The sequence below is a fragment of the Mesoplodon mirus genome (assembly GCF_964341445.2).
Source record: "Mesoplodon mirus genome assembly, chromosome: X".
Taxonomy (NCBI): Eukaryota; Metazoa; Chordata; class Mammalia; order Artiodactyla; family Ziphiidae; genus Mesoplodon; species Mesoplodon mirus.
Window position 1 is genome coordinate 103,547,871 of NC_138981.1, and position 27,862 is coordinate 103,575,732.

At 37.6% G+C, this 27,862-nt stretch overlaps 1 protein-coding gene across 2 annotated transcripts in view; it reads right to left on the reverse strand.

The window, feature by feature from the left end:
• Window positions 1-259: 259 nt before the first annotated feature.
• CUL4B (cullin 4B) overlaps window positions 260-27,862 on the reverse strand; it is a 33,982-nt gene continuing 6,379 nt past the window's right edge. Inside the window, exons 4-21 of one of the 2 annotated variants that reach the window (XM_082610622.1) lie at window positions 21,078-21,181; window positions 19,992-20,061; window positions 19,157-19,230; window positions 18,190-18,352; window positions 17,821-17,910; window positions 17,438-17,520; window positions 16,739-16,806; window positions 15,681-15,799; window positions 14,885-15,077; window positions 13,424-13,528; window positions 12,835-12,945; window positions 12,296-12,381; window positions 10,852-10,959; window positions 9,861-9,974; window positions 9,043-9,148; window positions 7,761-7,933; window positions 4,838-4,990; window positions 260-2,719 (exon numbers count right to left, since the gene is read on the reverse strand). In XM_082610622.1, the coding sequence (XP_082466748.1) occupies window positions 2,624-2,719; window positions 4,838-4,990; window positions 7,761-7,933; window positions 9,043-9,148; window positions 9,861-9,974; window positions 10,852-10,959; window positions 12,296-12,381; window positions 12,835-12,945; window positions 13,424-13,528; window positions 14,885-15,077; window positions 15,681-15,799; window positions 16,739-16,806; window positions 17,438-17,520; window positions 17,821-17,910; window positions 18,190-18,352; window positions 19,157-19,230; window positions 19,992-20,061; window positions 21,078-21,181 (2,016 nt within the window). In that variant the 3' untranslated portion in view covers window positions 260-2,623. Of the gene's footprint in view, window positions 2,720-4,837; window positions 4,991-7,760; window positions 7,934-9,042; window positions 9,149-9,860; window positions 9,975-10,851; window positions 10,960-12,289; window positions 12,382-12,834; window positions 12,946-13,423; window positions 13,529-14,884; window positions 15,078-15,680; window positions 15,800-16,738; window positions 16,807-17,437; window positions 17,521-17,820; window positions 17,911-18,189; window positions 18,353-19,156; window positions 19,231-19,991; window positions 20,062-21,077; window positions 21,182-27,862 lie in introns of both variants that reach the window. The other variant, XM_082610621.1, reaches the window with a different exon arrangement.

The following is a 27,862-nucleotide window of genomic DNA, read 5'->3' on the forward strand; positions in this document are numbered from 1 at the left end:
TCCGCCTGCCGATGCAGGGGATACGGGTTCGTGCCCCGGTCTGGGAGGATCCCATATGCCGCGGAGCGGCTGGGCCCGTGAGCCATGGCCGCTGGGCCTGCGCATCCGGAGCCTGTGCTCCGCAACGGGAGAGGCCACAACAGTGAGAGGCCCACATACCGCAAAAAAAAAAAAAAAAAAAAAAAAAAAAAAAAAGAAATCATTAGGAAGAAGACGTTAAGTTCTGTGGTTTTTATAATATTCTTACAATATTTGAATTTTAAAGATCTTCTCCAGAAACTTTTTTTAAATAAAAGTTTTATTGGAGAAAAATAGAACCACCACATACACAGGGAAAAGAGCACAAAAATTCAACTGATACAGAACTGAAAGTCACAATTATCCAATGTTGTTTGCGATTACTTTTCAATTTCTTAAACAGCTCCCCTCAATTTGTTTAATAGTCTCACCAGTTTTTTCAGCTGAAATAGCATCAAGTTTTCAAAAAATTAAGAGCCTCAGGGAAGGGACCAGCTTTCAAGACAACAAAGGTAACACCAAGAGTCTCCTAATGGTACCAATTCTACCTAAAAATTCCGTAAGAGTAATTATCGAGTCTGGTGGAACAGTCTACATATCTCACAGACCATCAGGGATGAGTTAGAACACTGACTTAGATGGTCCAGTATGGAGAGAGGGCAAACAAAATAGCTGCATTTCCTTGTCAGATAAGCTCAGTTAAGGAAACCAGGGAGGCTCTAAGAAAATACAGGCAATGGCTGCTCAAAAATAGTTAGGAAGGCATTCTACATACCACATACTGTTGGACAACAGTGTGTAAGTTTGATGTAATTATAAAGAAAACAGGCAACTTTAAAAAAAAATAGCTGGTCACAGGTCTTTGAGAACTCAAGAAAACAATCAATAGCAAACACAAGAGCCGAAAGTCTCAGTTGAGGGTTAGGACCTAGGTATTCTTCTTCATGATTCCAAATAGTCAAGGAAATACACTGTTGCAAAAAAGCATTAAAGCGGGCTTCCCTAGTGGCGCAGTGGTTGAGAGTCCACCTGCCGATGCAGGGGACGTGGGTTCGTGCCCCGGTCCGGGAGGGTCCCGCATGCTGTGGAGCAGCTGGGCCCGTGGGCCATGGCCGCTGAGCCTGCACGTCCGGAGCCTGTGCTCTGCGACGGGAGAGGCTACAGCGGTGAAAGAGCATTAAAGCAGTTCTGATTTTTAAAAAAATCTAAACAAAATTTCTGCTTTTCCTCCAAGATCAATTCCCTTCAAAGCTTCAAGGAAAAACAAGGAAGCAAAACAGAACCCCAAACCCAAAAAGAAAAAAGCATGATGGTAAAAGAGAAGAATTTTACTCACATTATCAATTTGAAAAACAATACTTTTGCTATTTTCTATGTATGAACAATCCTAGGACATTCCCCTGAAAAGTAGGTGTCCAGTGGCTATGAGAACTCTTTATCTTCAAGCAATTTTGAAAGGAATAAGATCAGCATAATACAGAATTTGAAATTCCCAACTAGGGGGTGTACGGGGGAAATGAGGAAGGATCTAGTTCTATCTAGGGCTTTAGGAAGTTAAAATAAGGATGAAAGGAAATGCTTATATGCCAACAAAAAGGAGAGTTGAGGTGCTTCAAAAAAAAAACTTTGGTAGAGAAAATAGGAATGCTAAATCCCAGGAAGCCTGTAACAATCTACAATTGGTCCAAGTTAAAGACAAAACTGTCCAAACAACATTAAAGTCTAAAGGAAGCTGAAAACTAGTTTATGAATTTTTGCTCTTGTAAAAAGTTACACAACACGTGGGTTTTGGTCTCTTTTGCGACGTTCATATTATATTCATTTTTAATATGAAGAAAGAGTTGGATTTTTCTCTCCTACCATGTTCTTCTAGTACAACTGACCAGCAATTTTCTATTTCAGCTATTTTTATAAGTACCTGTTAATCAGCACAGTAAACTCAGGGCTGAACCATATACACACATCCCATGGGAACATTTTAGGATGTGCGTATATAAGACTATATAAGCAACTGTCCCTCTGCTTGAAAACTTGTTTCCAAATAAAATTTTTAAAAACATCCCTTTCAGTGTAACAGAACATTACTTAGTAAAATATCAATAGCTATGACAACTTATTTTTCTCTTCAAGGGAAATCACAAAACAGGTGAACAACCAAGTCCAGGGTGGTTTTTCTATTTGATAAATACATCCAGAACTCTGTACAGTAAATAAAGTTTGCATGCAGTTTAAGTATCTTTAAATGACATTTTAAGCAAATAAACCTTTTGCTTCATTATTAATGGTGTATAAGAACCCCCCTCCTCTTTTTTTTAATAGCCATAGGGACCTCTTCCCCAGTTCCAAACAGGAATCATGAAGACCAGGTACTTTCTTAAGAGTTTTCTGCACATCATACTAAATAACATGCAAAGAGTTCAACAACATTCTTCTTAAAGGTAAGTATTACTCTTTAAATGGGCATGTTAACCACTGAAAAGTCACTCAACTATTTCCATTACACTGCTTCATTTGGTCATTGGTAGTATAAAAGAAGTCAAATAATAACAGGTTAGTTTATTCACTGGCTACTGCTTATGACACCAAATGCTCCAAGGCCAACATTTTAAGCAATATAATTGTACTGGTTTGGATTTTCTTTATCTCTTTCCATGTAGTCCCGGTCAATTAAGGATTCTATTCTCTTCTTAAGATCAGCAGGCTGTAAGAGAAGGCAAATTTTCAGTGCAAAGCTCATAATCAGTGGCTCAAGCCCATTCACCAATACCCCATGAAAAAAAAAAGAACAGTTTTGGCTCACTGATTTAATGTATTTAATTTCAATATTTTTTAATTTTTATTTTTAAAATCTTAATATTTTTTAATTTTTATTTTTTAAATCTCGTTTTTTAAAGAGGAAAGTATAATGAAAATAAACCAGGTTAAAAATGTTTTTACACTATACATACACTGTCACATCTTATATTACTTATTTATCTGTTTATCTATTTATCTACCTATCTATCTGGCTGTGTTGGGTCTTAGTTGCGGCAGCACGAGGGGTCTTTGTTGCTGCATGCAGGATCTTTAGTTGTGGCATGTGGGATCTAGTTCCGTCACCAGGGATCGAACCCGGGTCCCCTGCACTGGGAGTGGGGAGTCTTAGCCACTGGACCACCAGGGAAGTCCCCTGTCATACTGTTATACAATACTTTACTTTTCTATTTTAAAGAGGTCTTCTAAGAACCAGCTATTCTCTGCACAAATACAAAAGATTACCATAACTTCACAAAAGGAACACATTATAGTTTAAGGAAACAGAATGCTATTTAGTTTTGCCAAGATAGTTTGAGAAAATAAGTAGACCCTAAATTTGGACAAAAGCTGGTTCTCAAAGTCAGGTTGCATATTTATAAATTAAATAAAAAATGTACTATGGAAATCACTATTTACAAGAATACTACAACAAATGGTTTGATAAGTGAAGTATCATCTCATAATTCAGATCTTTGTATTTCAGGTTTAAGGTTTAACTATTACCTGCTATAAATGATTTGAGTTTTTGAATCCAAGTTGTTGAAATATCATTGAGAAAGCTTATAGCTTGTTCTCATGATTGCATTCTTAGCTCTTGGGTAACAAAATTCCACTGTCTTTTGTATCTAGCCTATAAAGAGAATATAATCTTGCTTGCTAACAGTTTTTCAGATTGTGTAAAATGGCTACTTGATCAAGAAATGTAAAGAGGTAAAGTAGTTTGATGGGGCAGCCAAAATTTCACCAAAGTTTGAATTCCAAGATTTGAAAATCAAAATGACTTTCTCTTAATTATGGTGAAAGACCTAGAATATCAGCACAATATTTATTACAGTGATCCTCTACCTTCCCTAGCTAGCTAGCAGCAGTGATCTCTCTGGCTAGAGGTGAAATGATTGTTAAGGCAGAACGTGAGGGTGAGAGTGTGGTAATGAGGAGGCAGTATTAGGTTTGGAGGAGAGAGAAAGCCTACCTTATTAGCAGTGACAGCTAATGAGCACTTATGTGCCAGGCCCAGTGCTAAGTTTTACATATATTATCTCATTTAAGCTTCACAATAATCCTACGAGATAAGTACTATTATCATCTCCATTTTACAAAAGAGGAAACAAGCTCAAAAGGTGAAATGACTTACCTAGGCCCAAAGCTCATGAGAACCCTAACAGCCAAGGGTCCATCCAAACTTTACGAAGTGTTTATCATCACAAGAGTTTGGGAATCTTCTAAAACATGAGATACAGTCCAGTACAACACCACATTGTCTAAGGCGCTTTATTACTGGGCATTTATAATGGAACATGTCCATGTGATGACTAATTTGTCTGCCAGAACTACCGCTAAGCTTTAAAAAAGATGCCTAATGATTACTAGTTATCTGTACAGTTTTTAATGGACACTTACAAAAGCTAACTAAACAGATTTAACTTAATTAAAATAACCAAATCTGTCAAATAGCTAGGTATTTCAAGGAGAAAAAGGAAACAAAAATACCAAAGAAGCTCAAAAAAATAAAGTGAATAAACTTGAAAATTTCAAAGACTCACTTAGCAGCTAAACTTTCAGGTATAGGAGCTTTTATAAATTGTTTTCCCCTTTTGTCACAGCTGCCCACATATGTCAACAAAGGTTTTTTTGGAATCATATATATGAGCATAAGAAATGAAAACTTTTGTCCCTCCAAATGGTCTTGAGGTTTTATTCTATGTTTGTAAGATTTGTGTCTGAAAAGTCTAATTTTTATATATAATAAGCTCAATATTTTTTATATATAAGCAGTTCAATAATAAAATACAGAAGTACCTACCTTTACTGGAAATTTCAACTGGTTGTACACTTCTGAAACAAGGAGATTGTGGCTAAGCGTCTTTCTCATCTTCATAATTCGAACAATTGCAGCATCAATTTGATACTGTCTGTCTTGAAATACTCTTTCTGTGGTGCTTGCTTGTTCCTCAACCTAATAAAAAAGTTTTAAACTTAGGAACTGTACCTGAAGTGAAACTTGATTACTTATACAAATTGTACATGTTAGGGACATGACACAGTTAATGCTTTAAATATGCTGAACTACCAAAAGAAACCTTATAAATACAGACAAGGACAGAAAAAACCCTACAAACATAACTCCTATCTGTCCTAATGTCCTACATCAATGAAGTAACGCCAATATTAGTTAATATAAAAATACCATCTTTGAGCTGCTTTTCTAGAAAGAGACAGCTGATGCAGAATTTATCATTTTCTTTTACTCTCTTCTCAAAATCTTAATGTGTCACAAGAGGTTATTGACCAGATTTCTGTATGACATTAGCTTATCTGTAAAAGTGACTGATTCTGACATCTGACTCGAAGTATGATACTAACCAGCTAAGCTAACCAGTGTCAAACTTTTTTTAACATTTTATTTTATTGTATTTTATTTTTTGGCTGCCTTGGGTTTTTGTTGCTGCGCAGGCTTTCTGTAGTTGTGGTGAGCGGGGGCTGCTCTTCGTTATGGTGTGTGGGCTTCTCATTGCGGTGGCTTCTCTTGTTGCAGAGCATGGGCTCTAGGAGCGCAGGCTTCAGTAGTTGCGGCTCGCCGGCTCTAGAGCACAGGCTCAGCAGTTGTGGTGCACGGGCTTAGTGCTCCGAGGCATGTGGGATCTTCCCAGACCAGGGATCAAACCCGTGTCCCCTGCATTGGCAGGCGGATTCTCAACCACTGTGCCACCAGGGAAGTCCCAAATTTTTTTTTCACTGATTTTTATTTTGTAAAATATAAATCAGAAACACACAGTTAAAAAAAAGTCAGTTAGGGCTTCCCTGGTGGCGCAGTGGTTGAGAGTCCGCCTGCCGATGCAGGGGATGCGGGTTCGTGCCCCGGTCCGGGAAGATTCCACATGCCATGGAGCGGCTGGGCCCGTGAGCCATGGCCGCTGAGCCTGCACGTCTGGAGCCTGTGCTCCGCAACGGGAGAGGCCACAGCAGTGAGAGGCCTGCGTACCGCAAAAAAAAAAAAAAAAAAAAAAAAAAAAAAAAGTCAGTTAACCAATTCTAATGCTAAAGCAAGAATGTTCCTCTTTAGCATCTAAATTAAGAGTAGTTTGGGCTTTTCGTTTTCTTTTTTTTTTTTTGCAGTACGCGGGCCTCTCACCGTTGTGGCCTCTCCCGTTGCGGAGCACAGGCGCCGGATATGCAGGCTCAGTGGCCATGGCTCACGGGCCCAGCCGCTCCGCGGCATGTGGGATCTTCGCGGACCAGGGCACGAACCCGTGTCCCCTGCATCGGCAGGCGGACTCTCAACCACTGCGCCACCAGGGAAGCCCCGGCTTTTTTTTTTTGCCTCATCACTTGGCACGCGGGATCTTCATTCCCCCGATCGAACCTGTGCCCTCTGCAGTGGAAGCGCGGAGTCTTAACCACTGGATTGCCAGGGAAGTCCCTAGTTTGGGCTTTTTGCAGTTAGTTTCTTTCTGATACAGCACATGTTTTAAAATAACACAGTAATCTAAGGGAGTATCACACCTTTGATGTGAATGTTAACGAGACAGGAACTTGTTTGCAACCTTGACTTCTATCCCTATTATAAAACTTTTTGTCAAGTACTGCATTAAACCTTGCTGGAATTGAAACCAACTGGTTTCAGGAAATGCTGCAGTTGTTGGTTTCCTTAATAAAAGTCTCTTACAAATTCAAATGGTAAAAACAAACAAAATATTCACTGTTGATCAAAGAAACACTAACTGAACCTTCCAATTTTTCACCAAGCAAGCTGGCAAAGATTAAGAAAAGAAAATATAGTCTTTAGTGCTGGCAAGGGCACAGTAAGACAGGCACTCACATTAGACAGTGTAAATTGGTCCAATCTTTCTAGAACACGAAATGGCATAATGTATTAAGACTCTTAAAATGTTCACACTCTTTAACACAAAAAATCTACTTCCATGATAAATTCGTAAGGAAAGGATCAGAGAGATTAAGATTTAGGTACAGAGATGTATCTTGCTGTTTTATTTACAATACTAAGAAGTTATGAATTTAAGTACCCAACAATGGACACTGAATAAATTATTATAACTGTGTAAAAGAATATTGTGTGGCCATCTGCCATTTTATAAAGATGCTTAATGGCATGGAAAAATTCTAAAGACTTGAGGCTTCCCTGGTAGCACAGTGGTTAAGAATCTGCCTGCCAATGCAGGGGACACAGGTTCGAGCCCTGGTCCGGGAAGATCCCACATGCCACGGAGCAACTAAGCCCATGCGCCACAACTACTGAGCCTGTGCTCTAGAGCCCGCAAGCCACAACTACTGAGCCTACGTGCTACAACTACTGAAGCTCATGCGCCTAGAGCCCGTGCTCCGCAACAAGAGAAGCCACTGCCATGAGAAGCCTGCGCACCGCAACGAAGAGTAGCCCCCACTCGCCGCAACTAGAGAATGCCTGTGTGCAGCAACGAAGACCCAACGCAGCCTAAAATAAATAAAATAAATAAATTTTTAAAAATTCCTAAAGTCTTAATTTAAACACACAAAAAGCAGGATATAAAACTATCAGGCCCAATTGTGTACACCCCCACCCCCTCAAAACCTGCAAAATCAAATACTGAAATACACTGAGCTAGATATAGGCATAGATAATGTTAATGTTAGTGGTAGTATTCTAGGCTAAAATCTTCTTTATAAATCTTTATTATGAACATATATAATTCCAGTACATTAGAATGAGGAGAATGCAAAAGAAATACCGTTTCTTTCATCTGAATTTGATTGATCTTTATCCTGAAAAGTTTGTGCTTGAAATCATCATTACAAATGAACTTGTCACCATCTTCAATATCTTTACCCTTTGGATTTTTTGCCAGAACTCTAGCTTTGCCACAAGCCAATGACTGCAGTGTTCTTCTTAACTCTCCATCCTCTGAAGAAGAAAGAAGAGTGGCTTAGTTATTTGTTATTAACTCATCAACACACACAGCTACATTCAACCTCAATCTAGCTTCTACCCCACCCATCTATTAAAACTGTTTCCTTTTTCCCCCAAGATCATGAACAACTTCCTCTTTGTCCTATCCAATGGCTTTTTTCCTGGTCGTCCTCTAAAGGCTTCAATTATCATTCCGAGTGGATAACCACCACATCTTCAGAAATGACATCTCATTTTCCCCAGTCCTACATTTAAAGGATACCTCCAGCTGGCTCTTTTACTATCATCAATTTTAGTATGTCCAACATTTTATTCATCATCTTCCCTATAAAACTGTCTTCTTTCCAACTGTTAGTTATGAAGCTACCAACCTCCTCTGGTGAGAATCCCTGGAATCATCTTTTAACTCTTCCCTCTCCTGCATCCTCCACATATCTAGTAGTTGCTTCCTTAGAGATGCTTCGTCTCTCTTCTCATTGGCCTCATTCTAGTCTAAGCTCGTTATCACTTTATGCCTGAATTACCCCATTAGCTTCTGGACTGGAATCTCTTCATCCTTCAAGCTGCCCTACTATCTACTGATTATAGGCAAGCTGCCCAAATAAGTCACTTCCAAAATGTCACACACTTGAGATCCTACAATGTATGTTTCACTTGCTAGATTTGTAAGGCTCTCCATATCTTACCTATCTAACTTTGTATCTCACTACTCTATGCTGCAGTTAAACTTTTTATGACTCCTGCCCACACTGTGCTCATTCCTTCCTCCAAGCCTTTTCTCATGGCATTTCCTCTTGCAACATATGCCTTCTCCCTAACTTAAATCTGAAGGCCCAGACCAAGTCCTACCTCCTTCATGAAGGCTTTCCCAATTGTGCCAGTCCACAGTTATCTCTTGCTTCACTAACTCCTAACACACTCTGTCAGCACCACAGATTGGTACTTATTGGTTGTGAAATTAAGTGTCACTTCTCCCTTTCCCCATGATTATAAGTGCCGAGGAGGGGGATTATCCCTTTATAGTCCCCCAGAACTCTTAACCAAGTGGAGTGCACATAGTGGACACCAAATAATGCATGCTAATCAAACGATTCAACACAAACCTATTCCGGTAGCCTGCTTGATCTCTTCTAAACTGAACTCTTCTCCCTCATTAAACATTAGCAGCACCAGTGTTTGAAAAAGAGAGACCTGGAGTTCCTTTTTACCCTGTTGGAGAAACAACAGTGTTTAGCCATCATTTTTTTTTAAATGCATGAAAATTAATCAAATAACTAATCTCTTACTGGAAAAGCATTTTTCAATTAGTGGATTTAGAAACTCGGATTAACATTATCCAGAAAAGCCAGTATGTTCAGTGTAGGGTTTAGGTGTGATCCTACCTAAAACAGGAGAAAGGATTGGGTGACCTTTCTCTTTTTTTAAGCCTTATAATTAAAACAACAAAGTAATGAAAATTAATAACTCAGTTTTATGTGTCATTACAGATATTTATCATGAGCAACAAGAAATCACTATTTCAATGCATTTTCAACTCTTCTGATTCAGATTAGTCATGAAAAGCTGTAGGATTTTTTGAAATTGATATAAGAACTGTTCCCCTTAACGCCCACTCTATTCTCTAGCTCCCAGCAACAAGAAAAGAAGTTTCCTGTCAAGAAGTGGCAGCGTGAATTTTGCATCCACAGGTGGGGAAAGGGTGTGGGAGAAAAGGGTTATTGGTTTTGGTTTTGCAGCAGGGCCCAATCAACTGTGGAAAAGACCACATTCTTATAATATACACAGGGCTGTGACAAGCTATCACTATCTCATGCAGATATTCAGGACAAATTTATAAAACACCTTAAACCTTCAAATTAAGAGGGATGACCTCAATATCAAAGATGAAGGTGAAAACTAAGTTTGGGGAACATCCACTTACCTCTTTAAATTCTGCCTTTAGCACACAGTGTCCTAGGGTTGACTGCCACTGAAGTTTCCTGCCACTATGTTTGCCTAGGTAAAAGGTCTTGAAAATCTCCTGAAGTTTTACCATCTACAATAAATAAAACAAAGCTTTATTTAAGCTCTGTATCCAATATCACGTTCACCACTTTTTATATTTACCTCATGTGTAAAAATTTCTGGAAGTTTTAAAGACTATACAGAGCAGGTCCACTGATCACTTTGATGTAAGGTAATAACCACCAAATCTAATGGCATTAATCAGTCTTTACACTCTCTGATCTGTCTGCAACATTTTATCATCCCCTCTTTTGAAACATTCATCTCCAATGTCTTCTGTGTCTCTGCAACATGCTGGTTCCTTTATCTCACTATTGCTTCTTCATTGGATTCCTTCACAGGTACCTCTTTCTACCACCTACCAAATGTGAGCCTTTTTCAAAGTTCTGCCTTAGGCCTGCCTGTTCTTCCTGTTTCCACATTCTCCCTCTTAATGAGGGAGATCTGCTCCCTGGGCTTCCATGATTATCTCCATGGAGGACTCTCAGTATCTATCTCTCTAGCCTTAACCCTTTTCTAAGCTTCAGTCCTGGGTTAAGATATTTCCCCAGGAGTTAGGATGGATTTACTCAAGCATCCATCACTCAGCAGTCCAACCCCCAGGTGATATATGGCCAAGAATTTTTGAGAGCCGGGCAGAGTGATGGGTACAATCTGGGGAACTGAAAAAAGAGTCAAGGAAATTGGCCCTGAACTCAGAAACTTGGCATCTTTAGCTATGCTCTAATGATATAAGTACAAGAGTAATATAAATAAAAGAGTAAAGTATTAAAAACAGTTGACATTTGGTGGTGGCGTGCTTACTGACAACAAACTTTTAAAAAAGTACATATTTTTCAATGATAAGCAAAATAGAAATGTCATGTATTTCTATGCTTATAACTCAAGTCCTAAACAGCAACTCTTACCTCTGGTGGTAAATGAACTTCCATAGGCACATATGTTGGCCAATAACCCATCGTCAGGATATTCACAGTTAATTCAATATTCCCAGGTACATTCTGGTTCTGCATATACTACAGTAAGATCAACACACACACTGAGATCTTAAAAAATAAAAGGGCATACATTTCATGCCATAATAATGACCAATTTAAGAAGTTCCCCATTACAAAACTACATGTGAATACTGATGATCTTTAAAATAAAAGGCAACTATTAAAAGGACTATAAATGAAGCCTATATTAAGTGCACTAGAAAAGTACACTGGGTAACATTTTGCTACAATGGCACACAAAGATCACGTGACTCTGTTAGAGGCATTAACGACTTAAATAAATAATTTCTCACATACGACTGGGCTGTTATAGGATTTCTTCTCCATTCTTTTCCCCATACCACCTGCAGTCCCCATCTCTGGAGACCCCTAAGTGGCTTGGAAAACCTGGCAGCAACCCCCATTCCTCACCCTACCAGCCAGCCCAAGTCTCCGGTTTTTCACTTGCTCCACTGCCTGTTTGCAGGGGGTGACCTGAAATGGGGAAGGAAGAAGGGGAAAGGGCAAAGCAAATAAACCCTATTCTGTAGCTACTACAGGACCCATGATCCTACTGACCCTGATCTTTCTCTTGAGTCTTCCACTCTCATTTCCCAGCGTAGCAATATAGTGGTAAAGAAGTCATTATTAAAACCCTAGGAGAGGGCTTCCCTGGTGGCGCAGTGGTTGAGCGTCCGCCTGCCGATGCAGGGGACACGGGTTCGTGCCCCAGTCCGGGAAGATCCCACATGCCGCAGAGCAGCTGGGCCCGTGAGCCATGGCCGCTGAGCCTGCGTGTCCGGAGCCTGTGCTCCGCAACGGGAGAGGCCACAACAGTGAGAGGCCCGCGTACCGCAAAAAAAGAAAAAAAAAAAAAAAAAAACCCTAGGAGAGGAAAATCTACTTTGCTATCACTATTACCTATAATCTCAAATATTTCAAAACCAGCTTCTACCAACACCTGCAAAACTATGGATCTAGCTTTTCATTTCCAATGTCCCTAAAGGCCTTATACAACCACTCTATCACTTCTCCTCCCTCCCCATCACCACCTTTGAACATGCAACTCACCAACAGCGATTAGATGCTAGAAGCCCTGTTCTCACTAGCTACAGCTTTTCTTGTCCTTACTTCTGTTCAATACATTTTATTTCTATTTTTGTGTGTATACTGAGAATAAATTTTGAAGTAGGTCAAATATACTTACATTTCATTCGTGATTTTTTTCCTCTACTGTGACTATCATCTAAGTTGCTATGAAGTATTTATAACAAATACATGTTTCTATTTATCCTCTTCAGTACAAACCAAAGTAAGGAGATAACTAAATACATTTAAGTTGGAGGAATTAAGTAAGAGTTTAACTCACTTTTACCTGTTTGAACTGAATCATGATGTCTTTAGAAAGTTCCATGTCTTTAAACATTCCTTCAAGTTTGCTGGTGAAAGCAGCTCCACATTCTATTAAAGATGTTTGTACATTTACAGTATTTTAAAGTGGTAAAAACACAGAATTTAGAATTGAAAACATGAAATATAACACTTACTTTAGCATGAAATATGATCTGTAACTATTCATAAGAACAAAAAAATCCTTACCCCAAAGGGTATGCCCCACTAATTCAGAGTCAAGTCTTTAATCCTGTAGTAACCTTATCTACTACTTAGGCATAAGATAAATGGGAAACTTTTATACAAATAATAAAATAACAATGCTTTATTTTTAAAAAAATCACAACAGCTCTGGATATGTAAATAGGTTGGAAACCTAATGAGCTTAATAAATTTACGTTTTTATCATACGAACATACAATGATTGACAAAAGAGGCAACTGACTGAAAGAGTAAAAACTAAGCTAACATTTTCTCTCAGAAATCAAAGAAGAAAAGGAACAGAAAGAATGACAAACATACCATGTTTAAGTTTGGACAGCATTGATTTTTCAGCATCCACAGATGCACTCTTCCCAACTAACAGGCGTTTGGCTAAATCTTTCTTATAGAAGGCCTCAAAAACATCCTTGCCTATGTTAAATAATAAAACACAACTCTCATAATACTCCAATATAAGGTTTTGACAAAATTAACTCAAAGTGCTTAATAAATCGCACCATTACTCCAAGTTATTTAAATTTATAGATTTTATCCAAGTTTGCTAAATGCAAGAAACATTAGAGGTAGATTTTTGTGCCAAACCTTTCAAAAGTTAACTTTTGAATTAACTTTTCTTTAGAAAAGCTTTAGTCAACTAGTAGCTTTAGCATCAATACTCTAGACATTAAAATAAGTAGCAAAATTCAAGGCTCTTAATAGTGGAAAAGTCAAAGCGCAAGGCAATTAAGTAACATTCCTCAAGTACCCCAATAAATTAAATGCAAGGAATGTAACAGAATTTTAAATAGCTTACCCCCAAATAAATATACCTTCTAGGTTGGTTATACTCGCTAGTTTCTCTGTTGAGTGCTTTGTTTTAAAAGAAAAATATTAAAACAAAAATACGTACCATAGATAAATCTAAATATAATCATAATCTTATCCAACATTTTCTCAAGTTCTTCATCTGTAGCTTCTTTGTTGCCTGCGCGAAGCTTTGAATCTACATACTTAGCTAAAATGGGGGGAAAGTTTGTTGTTTAGTGATCATGGGTATCCATGAGGTACTGGTCACTATAAATACCAAATAGGAGTATGATATACTGACTTTTTCAATGTTTCACATGTATACATGCATTTTTAAAACAGTCTCCAAAGTCAGGGAGACCAAGTGACTTGTTCAATGTCACAGAGCTAAAAAATACAAGAGTCTCAATTCAAACCCAAGTCTTCTGGCTCCACATCTAACGTACTTTCTACCATACTGATGCTTACTAAAATGGGATATGCGGGATATGGGTACCCCGGGGGCGGGGGGTGTATACAGCCCTGTGCTGGGGTCATCAAAGCCATTGAAAGACACGGCACATCTTCTGGAGTATTCACTTTATACTGATGGTAGGCAATCTTAAACCCTTTTCTATTAAAACAAACCAGATACATTACAGAGTAAGAGGCAAATTTTGCAAAAATTTTAAGGGTAAGTAGTAAACCAACAAAATTTCATCCTTTTGGGACTTCCCTGGTGGCGCAGTGGTTAAGAATCCACCTGCAAATGCAGGGGGCATGGGTTTGATCCCTGGTCCGGGAAGATCCCACACGCCACAGAGCCACTAAGCCATGTGCCACAACTACTGAGCCTGCGCTCTAGAGCCCATGAGCCACAACTACTGAGCCGACGTGCCACAACTACTGAAGCCCACGCGCCTAGAGCCCATGCTCCACAACGAGAAGCCACCGCAATGAGAAGCCCGTGCACTGCAACGAAGAGTAACCCCCGCTCGCCACAACTGGAGAAAGCCTGCGCGCAGCAACGAAGACCCAACGTAACCAAAAATTAAAAAAAAAAAAAAATTTCATCCTTTTGGCGAAGGACCTTCTCAGCTACCTCCTCCTCGACATTAAGGGGTACCCAGGTGGGAAAAACTGAGAACTGAAGTATACCATACCTTTTACTCTAAATGGGCCCAGATTATTAGGTTTATTTTCATCCTAGACATTCTACCTTTCTCACTGGCAACTGTAATTTTGTGCTATCCTTTCCTGTAGCCCTATGTGTGGGCCTCAAGAAATGGCACCCTGCCTCACCTCTAAATTGCAGGAGGCTTGTAAAACAGCTATCAAGCTTTTTATAAATAAAAGTAAATAGGGTCTTACAAAGAAAGACCATGTTTGTGACATGTGGGTTTTGAGATATTCTTTAGCATGAAGGACTTATTCCTTGCATCCAGCTTCTTAGAAACCACCAAGTATGCAACTCCAAATAAATTAGGTGTTAATATATAAAACCTTGTCAAAATTTCAGGTTAACTGGAATTTTATGAGTAAAAGAAGAACATTAAAGAACCGGGAAAAGGGACTGGAGAAATACCTATAAGTTCAGCAGGTTTGTTTGGTCTTTTGTTAATGAATGTTTCAAATGCTTCTTTCATGGCGTTGATAAATTTTTCATTCTTCAGGAAACAGATATCAATTATATGGTCAACCTTATCTTTAAAATCCAGCAATTCTTGAACCATGGTTTTATCCTTTTCAGGATTAATTACAATAGTGCTACCAAATGCCTAAAGAAACAAAAATGACTTTTTATTAGAATTTAATTATCTGCAATGAAAACAATCCCCCAAATCATATTTTAAGTAGATACACATACTTTAAAATCCCAAAAAATTAAGATAAAGCTGGCTTTGAAGTCAAGAAAATAAAAAAATAAAGTTATAAAACATTCAGACTGATACCATTCATCTATAGTCATAAAATAAGTAATGGCCACTGGCTATATAATATCATAATGGGGCATTATTGTAGAAGTCTCTAGGGTCTTTTTCCTACTTTTAAAGAAGTCGGGTTGAATTTTTGAAAACCAGCAATCTGCCTTCAGTGTAAGATCAAAGAAAGGAAAGAAATTTGGATCCAAAAAAAGCCCTCTTCCTTTTTCCACATTCACTGCTATAATTATTGGAGCTAGAAATCACATCAGACATTAAGAAGAGAACTGTTTTATTGCTAATTTGCCACACAGCTATCATTCTCAGGTTGACTGTTCTCAAAATGCCCATTACTTTAAAAAAAAAGGATCTAACAAATAAGAAATTCTTGCTGATATGTACTCTAGATGTATAGATTATAAGCCATGAGAGAGAAAAAAAGCAGGTTAATGTTAATACCTTAATGTATTCAATCCATTGCTGCAAGAGAACCTGAACGCCACCTCGAACTCTACTGAAGAGCTGATACAGGAGAGATAAATCTTGAATTCGGTTTTCATCAAGGAGGCTATTTAAACCTGAATTTTGAAACATTTGGTATTAAAAAAGTGAACAAAAGTGTCAGATATTTTAATGAAAAATAAGTTATTGTGATACTGGTCTGAACTATGACTAGTCTGAGATTTTAATACAGAGATGTGCTTTGAATTAAACTCAAAGAAACAATCACCTTTCCAAGTGAAAACTAACTATAGGGAACTTTATATATAAAAACAAAAATTGTGTAATGGTTTGTACCATTGTACCATTTAGCATAGTAGATGAGACGTATAAACCAACTTATAAAAATTGGTTTACATAAATACACATTATAAATACCTCATATGTGCAATAGCCACATTATATTTGCATCAGTATACACATGTATATATATTTCAGAGTATTGGATATGGCCTATGGTATATCAAAAACCATGCATCAATAGGCCAAGTTTAAATGAAGTTCTAAAGTATTCGATTTTCAGAATGAAATAAAAGTGTAACTGCATTAATGTACTAAAATACCTTAAACAAAAGAAAAGATGGCTGGAGAGAAAGGTAAGACTTTTTTGCCTATTTGTAGCATTGTCAAAGTAAAATTCAGGGTATACTCATAGATCACTTAGGATTAATAGAATGCTTGGTTTTATATGCTAGAAACAAAAACATTTCAGTGCAAAAAGGAACGCATTTCCTTATTACTGCAGTCTTAAAAATTAAATCAAGAATTCCCCAATTCCCACTGTTTCTTTACTGGAGTTGGTAGTCTGCTCTCATCTCACTCCCTGTATCTTTAAGTTAAGGAAACAGGCACCTCCTGAAAGTATACTGTGATGAATAGGGAAAAGGGGTTGTGTCCCTCCTCAGAAATGCAGCCACACGCTACCAAACTTTTAAAAGGGCAACCTTTAAAAATTTTTCTACTTGTTTGCTGCTACCATTTTAAAAGTAATCTCTTATTTGTAAACTACCAATTACCTTTCTGAAGAATCGCTGTTAAGTGTTCACCTAGAAGTTGTTTTTCCACAGTAGCAATTAATGACTTTCTAGAAGGAAAAAAAGTTTAGAACTATTGACTTTGACTTTGATGAAAATTTATAGTCTCTCCTGGGGGGAAAAATCAAATAGCTCATTATAGGTTAATTTCAATATTCCTATTCCTATGTATAAATTTATTGTGCTCAGAGTTACTCTACTTTATGACTAGAAGGAAAACATTGCATATTTCAGAATTTGTTACATCACAAAATAAATATTTTAAGGGTCTTGCTATGGCTGGCTTTTCCCAAGTTTCTCTGCTTTCATTAGGAAAGTAAAGAATTTATCTGTGCTGCTTATAGGAACTCCTTGGTTGGTAAAATTCAGGAAAGCACGGAAATACTTTCTCCTATGAACACCCACTGAATTTTAATCGGCCTGAAGATTTCAAAGATCACATCAGCTTGTAATACTATTTTTTAATTACATCCTAAACACATATAGACAACCAATTATCAAATCCTTGATTAAATCTAATTAAGTAGGGAAAATAACAACTCGAAGGTTGCATTATGAAAACAATTGTTAAAGACTCAAGACACCTGAAAATAGTTACTAACATGTTTGGGGATGCCCAAAGTGCCTTAAGTGATTCAACAACACAGGTTAAGGCTATTAGGCTGAGCATGTAATACTTACTGGGTGGTCTGATCTAAGTAAGTAATAAGTCTGTCTGCTTCTTCTTCTAGACGTTTGTTAACATGATGAAGATATTCAGGAACCTACAAAGATAGTTTTTTATATTATTGTTTTCCTCCCCATAAATCATTCAGAAAATGTCAACTCCAAAAGATCCTGGGAGCAGCCCTGTCAAATGTGACAGGGTTGAATCATATGTAAAATTATAGGTAGAGTTTATGATCCAGAATTCTGGCCTTTAAGAAGAGAGAAAAGAAAGGAGCACCTAAGTGAGAGAAAAGCAGCATAATGTTGGGAAGATAAATGCAAAGGGCAGCTTATGTTCAATAAAGTAGGGTCTATTGTGAGACACAGTGGACTTATTAATCACGATTTTTAAATACCTCTCTTTCCTGCATTAATTTTTGGCCTTCGGCTGCGTAGAGTCGGTTAGTTTCTTCCAAAAATCGTTGTTCAAAAGAATCCTGATAAATCTGGGAAGGGGTAACAAAATAAAGGAGTTCAATTATCCAATAAATGTTTATTGAATGCCCTTAATGGGAACAGCACTATGAGTTTGGTTTTTATTTTTTTGGCCATGCCTCGCGGCTTGTGGGATCTTAGCTCCCCAACCAGGGATCGAACCTGGGCCCTCAGCAGTGAGAGCACGGAGTCCTAACCACTGGACCGCCAGGGAATTCCCTGAGCTTGCTTTTTAAACATCAAATTAGGGATAGCAATCAGCTCTGTAGTAAGTGAAGTAGTTGACTTACTTGCAAATCAGAGAGCATGCTTAAAAGGCTTCGGAGTAAACTTCTATCAATTGCTTCACCATTCCTTTCCCTCTCAATCAAAAGAAGAATGCCATCAATTGTCTTATTCTGGACTTTCTGATCACTTATAATATGAGCCCTAAATAACTCCAGTCCCATATCCCTAAAATAAAAAATATATATAATCTAAATTAATTGACGACAATACCACTTCTGGAGAGGCTTGCTTAACTTCTCACCACATGTTAATTAGGGTTCCAGGCTTTGAAGCAGCAATTGTAAAAGTATAAAATCCACACATTTAATTTTAAATAACATTATTAGATTAAAGCATACAGGAAACTCATTTTATCTTTAATGAAAACTGAAGTTAAATTCCCATCTTCCTCCATAACTAAGTTTTATTGTATGATTTTCTTTGGTGGATTTCTTCCTCGGTCAAATCAAGAGGCAAAATTAGTTCAAAGCTATAAAATGGTCTTCACTGTACTGGTAATGAAGGCTTAATTGCTCATTTGTCATCTGGCTTCAGTACTCAAAAATCAGTAAACTCTGATAACTGCTGTAGGTAGATGCTAGGCACATGGTGGGGGGAAGAGCTCATTGTACTCTTCCGTTTTTGTGTATCCATGGAATTTTCCACAATAATGTTAAAAGATAATGAGTGAAATCTTGATCAGCAACAAAATGATGCACACTCAGACAATCCAGAGCAAACTGTAATCCCCTTGGCTAACACAGAAACTTCTTCATAAGTTATTATATGCCCAGGGAATGTTAGCTATCTCCAATATTAGCATAGGCAAAACATAATTAACAAGGTAAAACTGCTATAAACAGAAGTCTAGAAGCCAAATATGAGTTTTCAGGAGAATATTCACAGTATCACTCTCTTCTATTAGTGTAATTAAGATTTGACTATGATTTGTTACAAATCTTTTCATAATTTTTTTTCTGGTAACCTTACCAAATGGAGGGTAGCATTGAATTTTGAAGAACGTAAGTCCTATCCAGAAACAAAAAAATGCTCCTGATCATGATCTGCCAATGAAAAAAAGAAATCAAACATTTTTTTATATTTTGTGAAGCTGAAATATTTTATAAAACAAGATTGCAGGGTTTACTTGTATATATACTAGACTACTAGGATCAAACATACAGATAAACACATCTACCTGAGAATATGCCCACACCATTTTTATTAAACTATTAATAAACCTTAATTCTTGCTGTAGTTTCCAGAAAAAAAAAGACACTTAAAATGGTCTATGACTTCTTTGCAATCTGAGAAGCAACTAAAAATAAAAACAGAATAAAGGGGCATACAATTTTTCCTCAGCAACAGTCCTCAGGGTGAAACTGCCTTAAATTGTATACATGGAATTTTGGGTGGGTGGGATGGATTTAAGATTTTTAATTTGCAGAATATAAGGTTTAAAATAATACCAGATTAGGGAAAAAGGAAAAGGTTGTGATCTGAATAAGCTAAAATGTAGAACCATCAGGCACCTTCACAAGTAACCAAATAGCGAGTGGGATAGCCATCAAGACTGACAGGCAAAATGTAACTTTTTTAATGAGATAAATACTTTTTGCTTAAGTGTTACAAAAATAAAAATGATCATAAGGTGCAAGTCATTCTAAAATACTGGTTTACCTGTAACTTGCAGTTTTAAAATAGAAAACTCAACCAAAATTAGTTTCAGTCCCCCCACTGCAAAGCTTTTAAAACTAGCATTCCTGCATTTGCAGAAATTTTAACTACAATATTTAGCTGAAATGTAATGCTTTTTCCATCTTACCATTTGTCTGCAATGGTTTTGCCAACATCTATCGATCTTCTTTAGAAAAAGAACACTATCCAATGAATCCGTGAGATATACGTTAAGGATATTTTAAAAGTGCTTAGTACAAGTAATATATGCAAAGTAAAAGCACATTTGTCTTCAATATGGAATGCCCTAGGTACTAAATGAAACTAAACAGCACTTAATTATGAAACAAAATGCTACTTCTTAAACTGTAAAAACATGTTAGATTCCACTAAAAAAAAATACCTCTAAAAACAAGTCTTAGTGGGACTTCCCTGGTGGCACAGTGGTTAAGAATCCACCTGCCAATGCAGGGGACATGGGTTCGATCCCTGCTCCGGGAAGATCCTACATGCCGTGGAGCAACTAAGCCCATGCACCACAACTACTGAGCCTGCGCTCTAGAGCCTGCGTGCCACAACTACTGAAGCATGCACGCCTAGAGCCCATGCTCCGCAACAAGAGAAGCCACTGCAATGAGAAGCCCGAGCACCACAATGAAGAGTAGCCCCCGCTCACCACAACTAGAGAAAGCCCACATGCAAGCAACGAAGACCCAAAGCAGCAAAAAAAAAAAAAAAAAAAAAACCAAACCAAACCAAAAAACTGTCTTTGAAAAAAACAAAACAAACAAACAAACAACAAAAAAAACAACAAGCCTTAGGGACTTCCCTGGAGGTCCAGTGGTTAAGACTCTGCACTTCCACTGCAGGGGGCATGGGTTCAATCCCTCATCGGGGAACTAAGATTCTGCAAGCCGCTAGGCCAAAACAACAAAAAACAAGTCTTAGACATAACTGAGCATTGTGTTTTCAGTTTATTATTTCCCAATTATCTTTCCTCAAAAAGAGTAAAGACATAAAGACATTTTATTTATTTACATTAATAGTACAATGTAGATTTGGACCCTAATTAGAGATAAAAAGTCAAATTTTGCATCTTCTTACTCTAGAGGCAAGATGAACAAAAAATAAATCTACAAAACACAGGCATTCCATTTCAAGCTGGGTTTAAAAGTGAGGGACAGAGAGGGAGCGATAGATGAAAATACAAGGTTTTTTGTTTTTAAAAGGATATTCTCTGAACTGATGAATTTGTGCTTTGATGTGATCTTCACAAATCTGTCTCAGCTGTTTGTACAAGTTTGCAGAAATCTTGTAAGAACAGAGATTTTCCACAGCCTGCAAAATTAAACACATACTTTCTTACGGAGTGAATGGGGTGGGGAGGGGGGATTTCTTGATTACTTACATCAAATTCCTATTATTTGTTATTTCTACCATGTCGACTTATTAAAAAGGATTATTCGTCCATTTAAAACACAAGGTAAGGGCTTCCCTGGTGGCGCGGTGGTTGAGAGTCCTCCTGCCGATGCAGGGGACACGGGTTTGTGCCCCGGTCCGGGAAGATCCCACATGCCGCAGAGCGGCTGGGCCGGTGAGCCATGGCCACTGAGCCTGCGCGTCCAGAGCCTGTGCTCCGCAACGGGAGAGGCCACAACAGTGAGAAGCCCGCGTACCGCAAAAATAAATAAATTAAAAAAATAAAATAAAATAAAACACAAGGTAAAATAGCAAAATATCAACGTGGGTAGTGAACTTTTTTCATAACCAGTGTACTATACCAACCCCCCCACACACAAATTAATACATTTATTGTGGCAGTACAAGTTAAGGATGGAGGGAATCAAGCCAAATTCTCACCTTGTGAAGACCAATTTGTAACAACTGCTACAAATAAATTCTGTCTTGTTCTTAAAAATGTTAATTGTTTTCATAAGCAGAATTCCATTTTGAGTTTGAAAATAATTTCACCAACTGTTTATTAGATGGGTTGGGTGGTCCAACCACCACTGAAATAAAATTTATTTATACTTTCTTTGGTTTTCCTGAACAGAGCAATGCAGAATTTATTGCTAGCAGTATTATAATAAGTATGATATAATTATACACAGGGATTTTTCTCCAACATTGCAGCTTAAGAATATTTAAATAAATAGAGGTTTTAAAATTTGCACAATGGGATAAACATTAATTACTAAAGAAATACTGAATTTTTACTTCATTCTAATAGTTGAATTGGTCTTTTATACTCAGATCCCAAAAGGACAAACTTGAAATTTCAGTGAGTTTCTTCTTATGTGCATCAAAAGACTTTCAAATTTAATACAACAGGCATGGTAAAACTCTTTGGATGAACTCTGATATAATCTACAATTCCAACTAGTAATGACTTAAGTATAACACCAGGATTTTTTTCTCACCACAACAGAAGGCAAAAATTCCATTAAAATTGACTCTAAGGGACCATCCAAGTCCTGTTGGTTGGAGTGGAATTTTATAAATATGTAGTTGGAAGTCATATTCCCAGCATGCAGGTCCAGCAAATAAACTAGCAAATGAAAAGAAAGCTTAAAGGAAACCACTTATACCAAAGGAGGAAAGGCACTACACCTTACCAGGAAACAGCAGACCACTTAGATATAGCAGCTAAGGAGGTATAAGAAGGCTAAGTCTCTGCTGGCCACCACTTTCCATGGGGCCTTGGGTCAGGCCACAAATGCCTAAGGGTGTGTTTATGATTATTTCATGTGCCTGACTGGTTCACATTAGTCCTCTATGGACTCTCTCCCTTCCTCCTTTAGTAGTCTTCTCATTGTATCTTGGTGTTCCTTTTGAGTGACTAATTTTCTCAGCATTTCTCATTTTCCTGCTTAGATTCTGTCTTTGTATTTCACCTTCTCCACATTTCCCACCTGCAGTACTTTTCCGAGTCCTCCTTCACCATTCCCTTCTGCTGTGCTACTCTTTCTTCCATATATTAGTTCTCATTGCATCTATTTATCTTCTTACACAGATACCATATTCCCTTACTACTCAGCTAGGTTCCACTTCTTCCAATAAGCTTTCCTTAATTGCCTTGGCTACCAGTGACTCATTTGGCCCTATCACCAATCATACCACACTGACTTGTCCCTGAGTCAATACTGTATCTCTTAATGTGTATATCCTGTCCCCCAACTCTCCTTAATGACAAAAAGAGACGATGTACCTATATGTTCTTTAATACTTTTTGGGCTTTGAACCAGGTGAATATAGTAAATATTCAGAAAACTAATGTACCTATAACTAGCAATGTGTCCTGCACACAGAAGGGGCTTACAGCATAAGGAGAAAACTGGTCAGAAAACATATAATTACAATACACTGTGTTGGGTGCTATGATGGGGATAAGACAGAGGTGAGGTCCCTAACCCAATCTTTAGGGCAGAGGCAAATCAGGAAAGGCTTCCTGAGCACAAGTAAAGAGGTGGAGCCCCAAAGACCCAGGGGGAAATAGATAAAGAGCTTATGGGAATAGTGAGAAATAAGAGAATTAAGCTGGTCTTCATATGCATACAGCTTCAGCTATGTTTAGTTGGAGAGTGGTTTAAGATATGAGAAGCAACAACAGAAGGAAAGGGAAAGGCAGGAGGATCTAAGGTGAGTTTTGAAGGTCAAGATGGAAGAGAACATCCTGCTTCCCTAATTTAGCCTTGACTCCTTAACATATAGACCAGATCTAGTAATTTCCATTCCTTAAGAACTTTTCCATCAAGCTCTTCAGGTACCATTTATGGAGAAATCCCATAAGTGGTATAAAAAAATACAAAGGACTGAATGGTGTGGTGCATGGTCTACTATCATTTATGTAAAAAAAAAAAGAAAAGAAAAAATTAATTTAAAAAACCTCCACACAGTTGTTTTAACACACATGAACCGTTTCTGGAATGATACACCCAATTATGTTTGTCGAGAGGGGAATTAGCTGGGGGAGCAGGGTTGGAGGATGGAGTGGAAGTGAAACTTTTTACTACATGCTCTGTAATACTTTTGGGGCTTTGAACCAGATGAATATACCAACTGTTCAAAAAACTTAAGTACTTGCCTCCCCCAATAAAACCCTATCTTCCCCACCACCATACTTTTTAGCATGGCATTCAAGGCTCAATATTACCATTATTTTACTCTCATGTCTGTCTATAATCTTCCATACACCCCGTGATCTAAATACTCTGCTTTGCTCACTTTCAAGCAAGGTTTGTTTGGAGCAATCATGTGTGCCTAAACCAGTGGCTTCCAAAAGTTTTTGACAAGCCACAGTAAGAAATACATTTTATGTCACAATCCATTATACATAAATTTTATGTAATTGAAACAAAATCTTCATGAAACTGTATTTACCATTACTATGTGTGATGTACTCCGATATTTTCTATTTTACCTTTTTAAAAAAATGCTGGTCACAAACTACTAATTTCATGAGCCTACTAGAATAAAAGCGCCTTAGGGGCAAGGACTAAGTGATCTCTATATGCCCATGGCATTTGTCCAGCTTTGCACACAGTAAGCAGTCACTGATTCAACAAGAATGGGGTGCTTACTAAGTACTCTGTCCTGTTAGGTGCTGGGATAGAAACATGAATAAGTGTTAAATCACTGCTGAGGAGCTTGAGGTAAACTCTATTTTATTCCAGATCTTTGAAAAGCACTTTTAGAAATGTATCATTTTACATTTCACTGAACACTCTGGAAATCCCTGGAAGTTTGACCTGGTATAATTATAACTAATATAACCTTGTTTCACAGGTAACTATTTGTATTAAACATTCTGGATAATTCTATAAGTCTCTTAAATAAAACTATCTTTTTACTTAAGCTCCCAATCACTACTGGTTAAATATGCTGCCTTAAATCCTTTTTGCAGGTAGTCGGATATAAGATAAAAACATTCTAATAAGGTTTTAACTTTTATTCCTCCAAATCCCAGCCCCTTTCCTCCAAAATTCATACACTGCATCAAACACATGTTTGTCTGAAGAAAAAAAAAACTCCTAAGAAAATATAAACGTGTAGCAAATTAAATGCAAAACTATAGTTCCTGAAATTTGCAGAATATAAGATTTAGAAACAGCAAAGGCACATAAGCTTGCATTTGGGACAAGGAAAAGAGTGGAAATGAGGGTAAGAAGACTAGAATAAAAAAATGAAGAGGATTAAAATAAGGATAAAAAATACAAAGAATGCAAAAATAAATGGTAATGGAGGAAATCTGGAAAATTTTCTGATTTAGCAACAACAGACACTTAAGAAATTAAATTCCCACCAGGGTGCTGAACTTTGGTCACTGGTCTAACAGGTTGGGGCTTATTTTTCAAACCATAATGTTTAAAGAGAGAAAGAAAAGCATACCACAAAACTTTTCAACAACTGATACAACAATAAAACTCAAAATTATGTCTTTTTACATCTAGTAAAAATGCCTAAAATAAGATAATCAAAATATATCAAAAACTAAGAATTTGCAGAAAGGAAGCCGAACAATGAAACGTAAATTATTTCTCTTTTTACATCTAGTAAAAAGAGCTTAAATAAGACAAATTATCAAGGACTAAGAATTTGTAGTTGGGATAAATAGCAGGGATAGTATTAACAATTCAGTAAAAATAGGAGTAATAGTAACGTGACAGACTAAGCTTAAACACATCAAAGGTTAAACTTACAGAACACAAAACCTAGTCATCAACATAGAATATAATAGCTTGTCACCTCTGCTAAGAATCTACTACCTGCTCTCCACTGACTGCTTAAGAAACCCGATTTTACAATGGAAAATAACCTATACTCAGATGGATGCACTATTTGCTTCCAGTCTTGCAGTCATATACTTGATGAATGAATCATTAATTGAAAGGCTCCGTTATTTAAGATTTATTTCACAAAAAGCTAACCAAACAAGAGTTCTCATTATTAATGATGAAATTATTTTCATCGGAATTGAAGTATGGACTAAGCTTACCTTCAAAGATAATAGCTAAAACTTTATACTAAGAGTAAATGTAACACTCATACAGAAACCAGCCAGCTCCAAAAAAGGTAGCTGATTTAAAAACACTACACAGCTATTCACACAAGGCTGAGAACATGAGGAAAATAATCCCATTACTTAAAATATTACTTAGTAAAAAAGTCACACACCAAAACCAAGATTCCAACTATTAAGATACTACATATAAAAACAAGACACATTCTTGGGGCTTCCCTGGTGGCACAGTGGTTGAGAGTCCGCCTGCCGATGCAGGGGACACGGGTTCGTGCCCCGGTCCGGGAAGATCCCACATGCAGCGGAGTGGCTGGGCCCGTGAGCCATGGCTGCTGAGCCTGCGCGTCCGGAGCCTGTGCTCCACAACGGGAGAGGCCACAACAGTGAGAGGCCCGCGTACCGCAAAAAAAAATAAAAATAAAAAAAAAACAAGACACATTCTTGAGCAGTGCAGAGGGACACTGTTCCTAGAGAGTTCTCTTTTCCTATTATTTTTTCAATTTGGCTAATGATGTTTTCTGATGCATATTTGGGATGTAATCTATTTATCAGCCAGCTGTTCTGGCCCAGTGTGGATTTAGAATTTAAAAACGTGTGTGGGGGCTTCCCTGGTGGCGCAGTGGTTCAGAGTCCACCTGCCGATGCAGGGGACACGGGTTCGTGCCCCGGTCTGGGAAGATCCCACATGCTGCAGAGCGGCTGGGCCCGTGAGCCATGGCCGCTGAGCCTGCGCGTCCAGAGCCTGTGCTCCGCAACGGGAGAGGCCACAACAGTGAGAGGCCCGCGTACCGCAAAAAAAAAAAAAAAAAATTTAAAAACATGTGTGGCTTTAGAGCTGTATAATAAAACATAATCTTAAACATACCTTTTTTAAAGACCCAAGTACTACTTATCATCATCATCATTGATGACACGGTCATACAGCAGGCAGTGTAGTAAGTACGTTTTTGCAGTATTTTATTTACAAATGAACAACGCTGCCATATAGGTAGTCTCCCCATTTTGCAATGAGGAAACCAAGGCTTAGAGAAGTAACTCACCCAAAGTTATCATGAGTGGCAGATCTCAAATCTAAGGCAGGCTGAACAACTCAAAAGTCAGTGCATTTAACCATACTCCTATCTGTAGTCAATCAAAAACAAACAAGCAAACAAACAAAAAACCCCAAACCAAAACAACATGAACCACTGCCTCACTCTTAACAGGATTTCAAGGTTGTGGAGGAAAGATAATTTTTAAACTCAGGTACAAGCCACACTTTAAATCACTTTTAAAAGACAACATTTACTTATTGCAAATATACTCAGAACAGCACGTTCTTTTCTAGAAATTAAAAACTTATGAGGTAGTATATGCAATCCACATTAGGGAAGACTTCCATGCTTAAGCCTTAAAGCAAAATGGTTTTTCATTCATAGAAAAAAGTTCTGCATAGACATATGCCAAGTAAGTGTTTACTTCAGGGACGGGGTGGGGGTGATGAGGAGTTTGGAGAACTTCTGTTTGGTACACTACATACTTCTATATTGTTTCAATTTTAGAAGAGTACTTTTAAATTACATTTCAACCTGTTAAAAATCAAACAAGCACCTGAAATCCAGATGGTATGAAATAATTTTACTCCCTTTATCCTTTTATCCTCTTTTTTGAACTTGAACACCTCAAAATAATCTTTCTGAGAACAATCCCAAGGAGCATTTATAAAATTAAGATCAAAAACAGCAAAAGAGCTAGAAACAAATGCTTTTGAATTTATTATCACAGAAGTAGTAAAGTATTATGAAAAATGAAGAGCGAAAAGTTGTAACACTAACTTTAGGCTAAAGAAAGGCAACTGAACAACAGCAGGTAAAAATTCTGAAGTACAAGAAAGGAAAAACACAAAAAAATGTGAGCTATGAGCTCTTGAAACACAAAGGGATTTAACAGAATCAATTTATCAGGAAAAATATTTTTTTAACCCAAAAGCTCTAGAAAAGTATTCAAGGTAAAGTAAATAG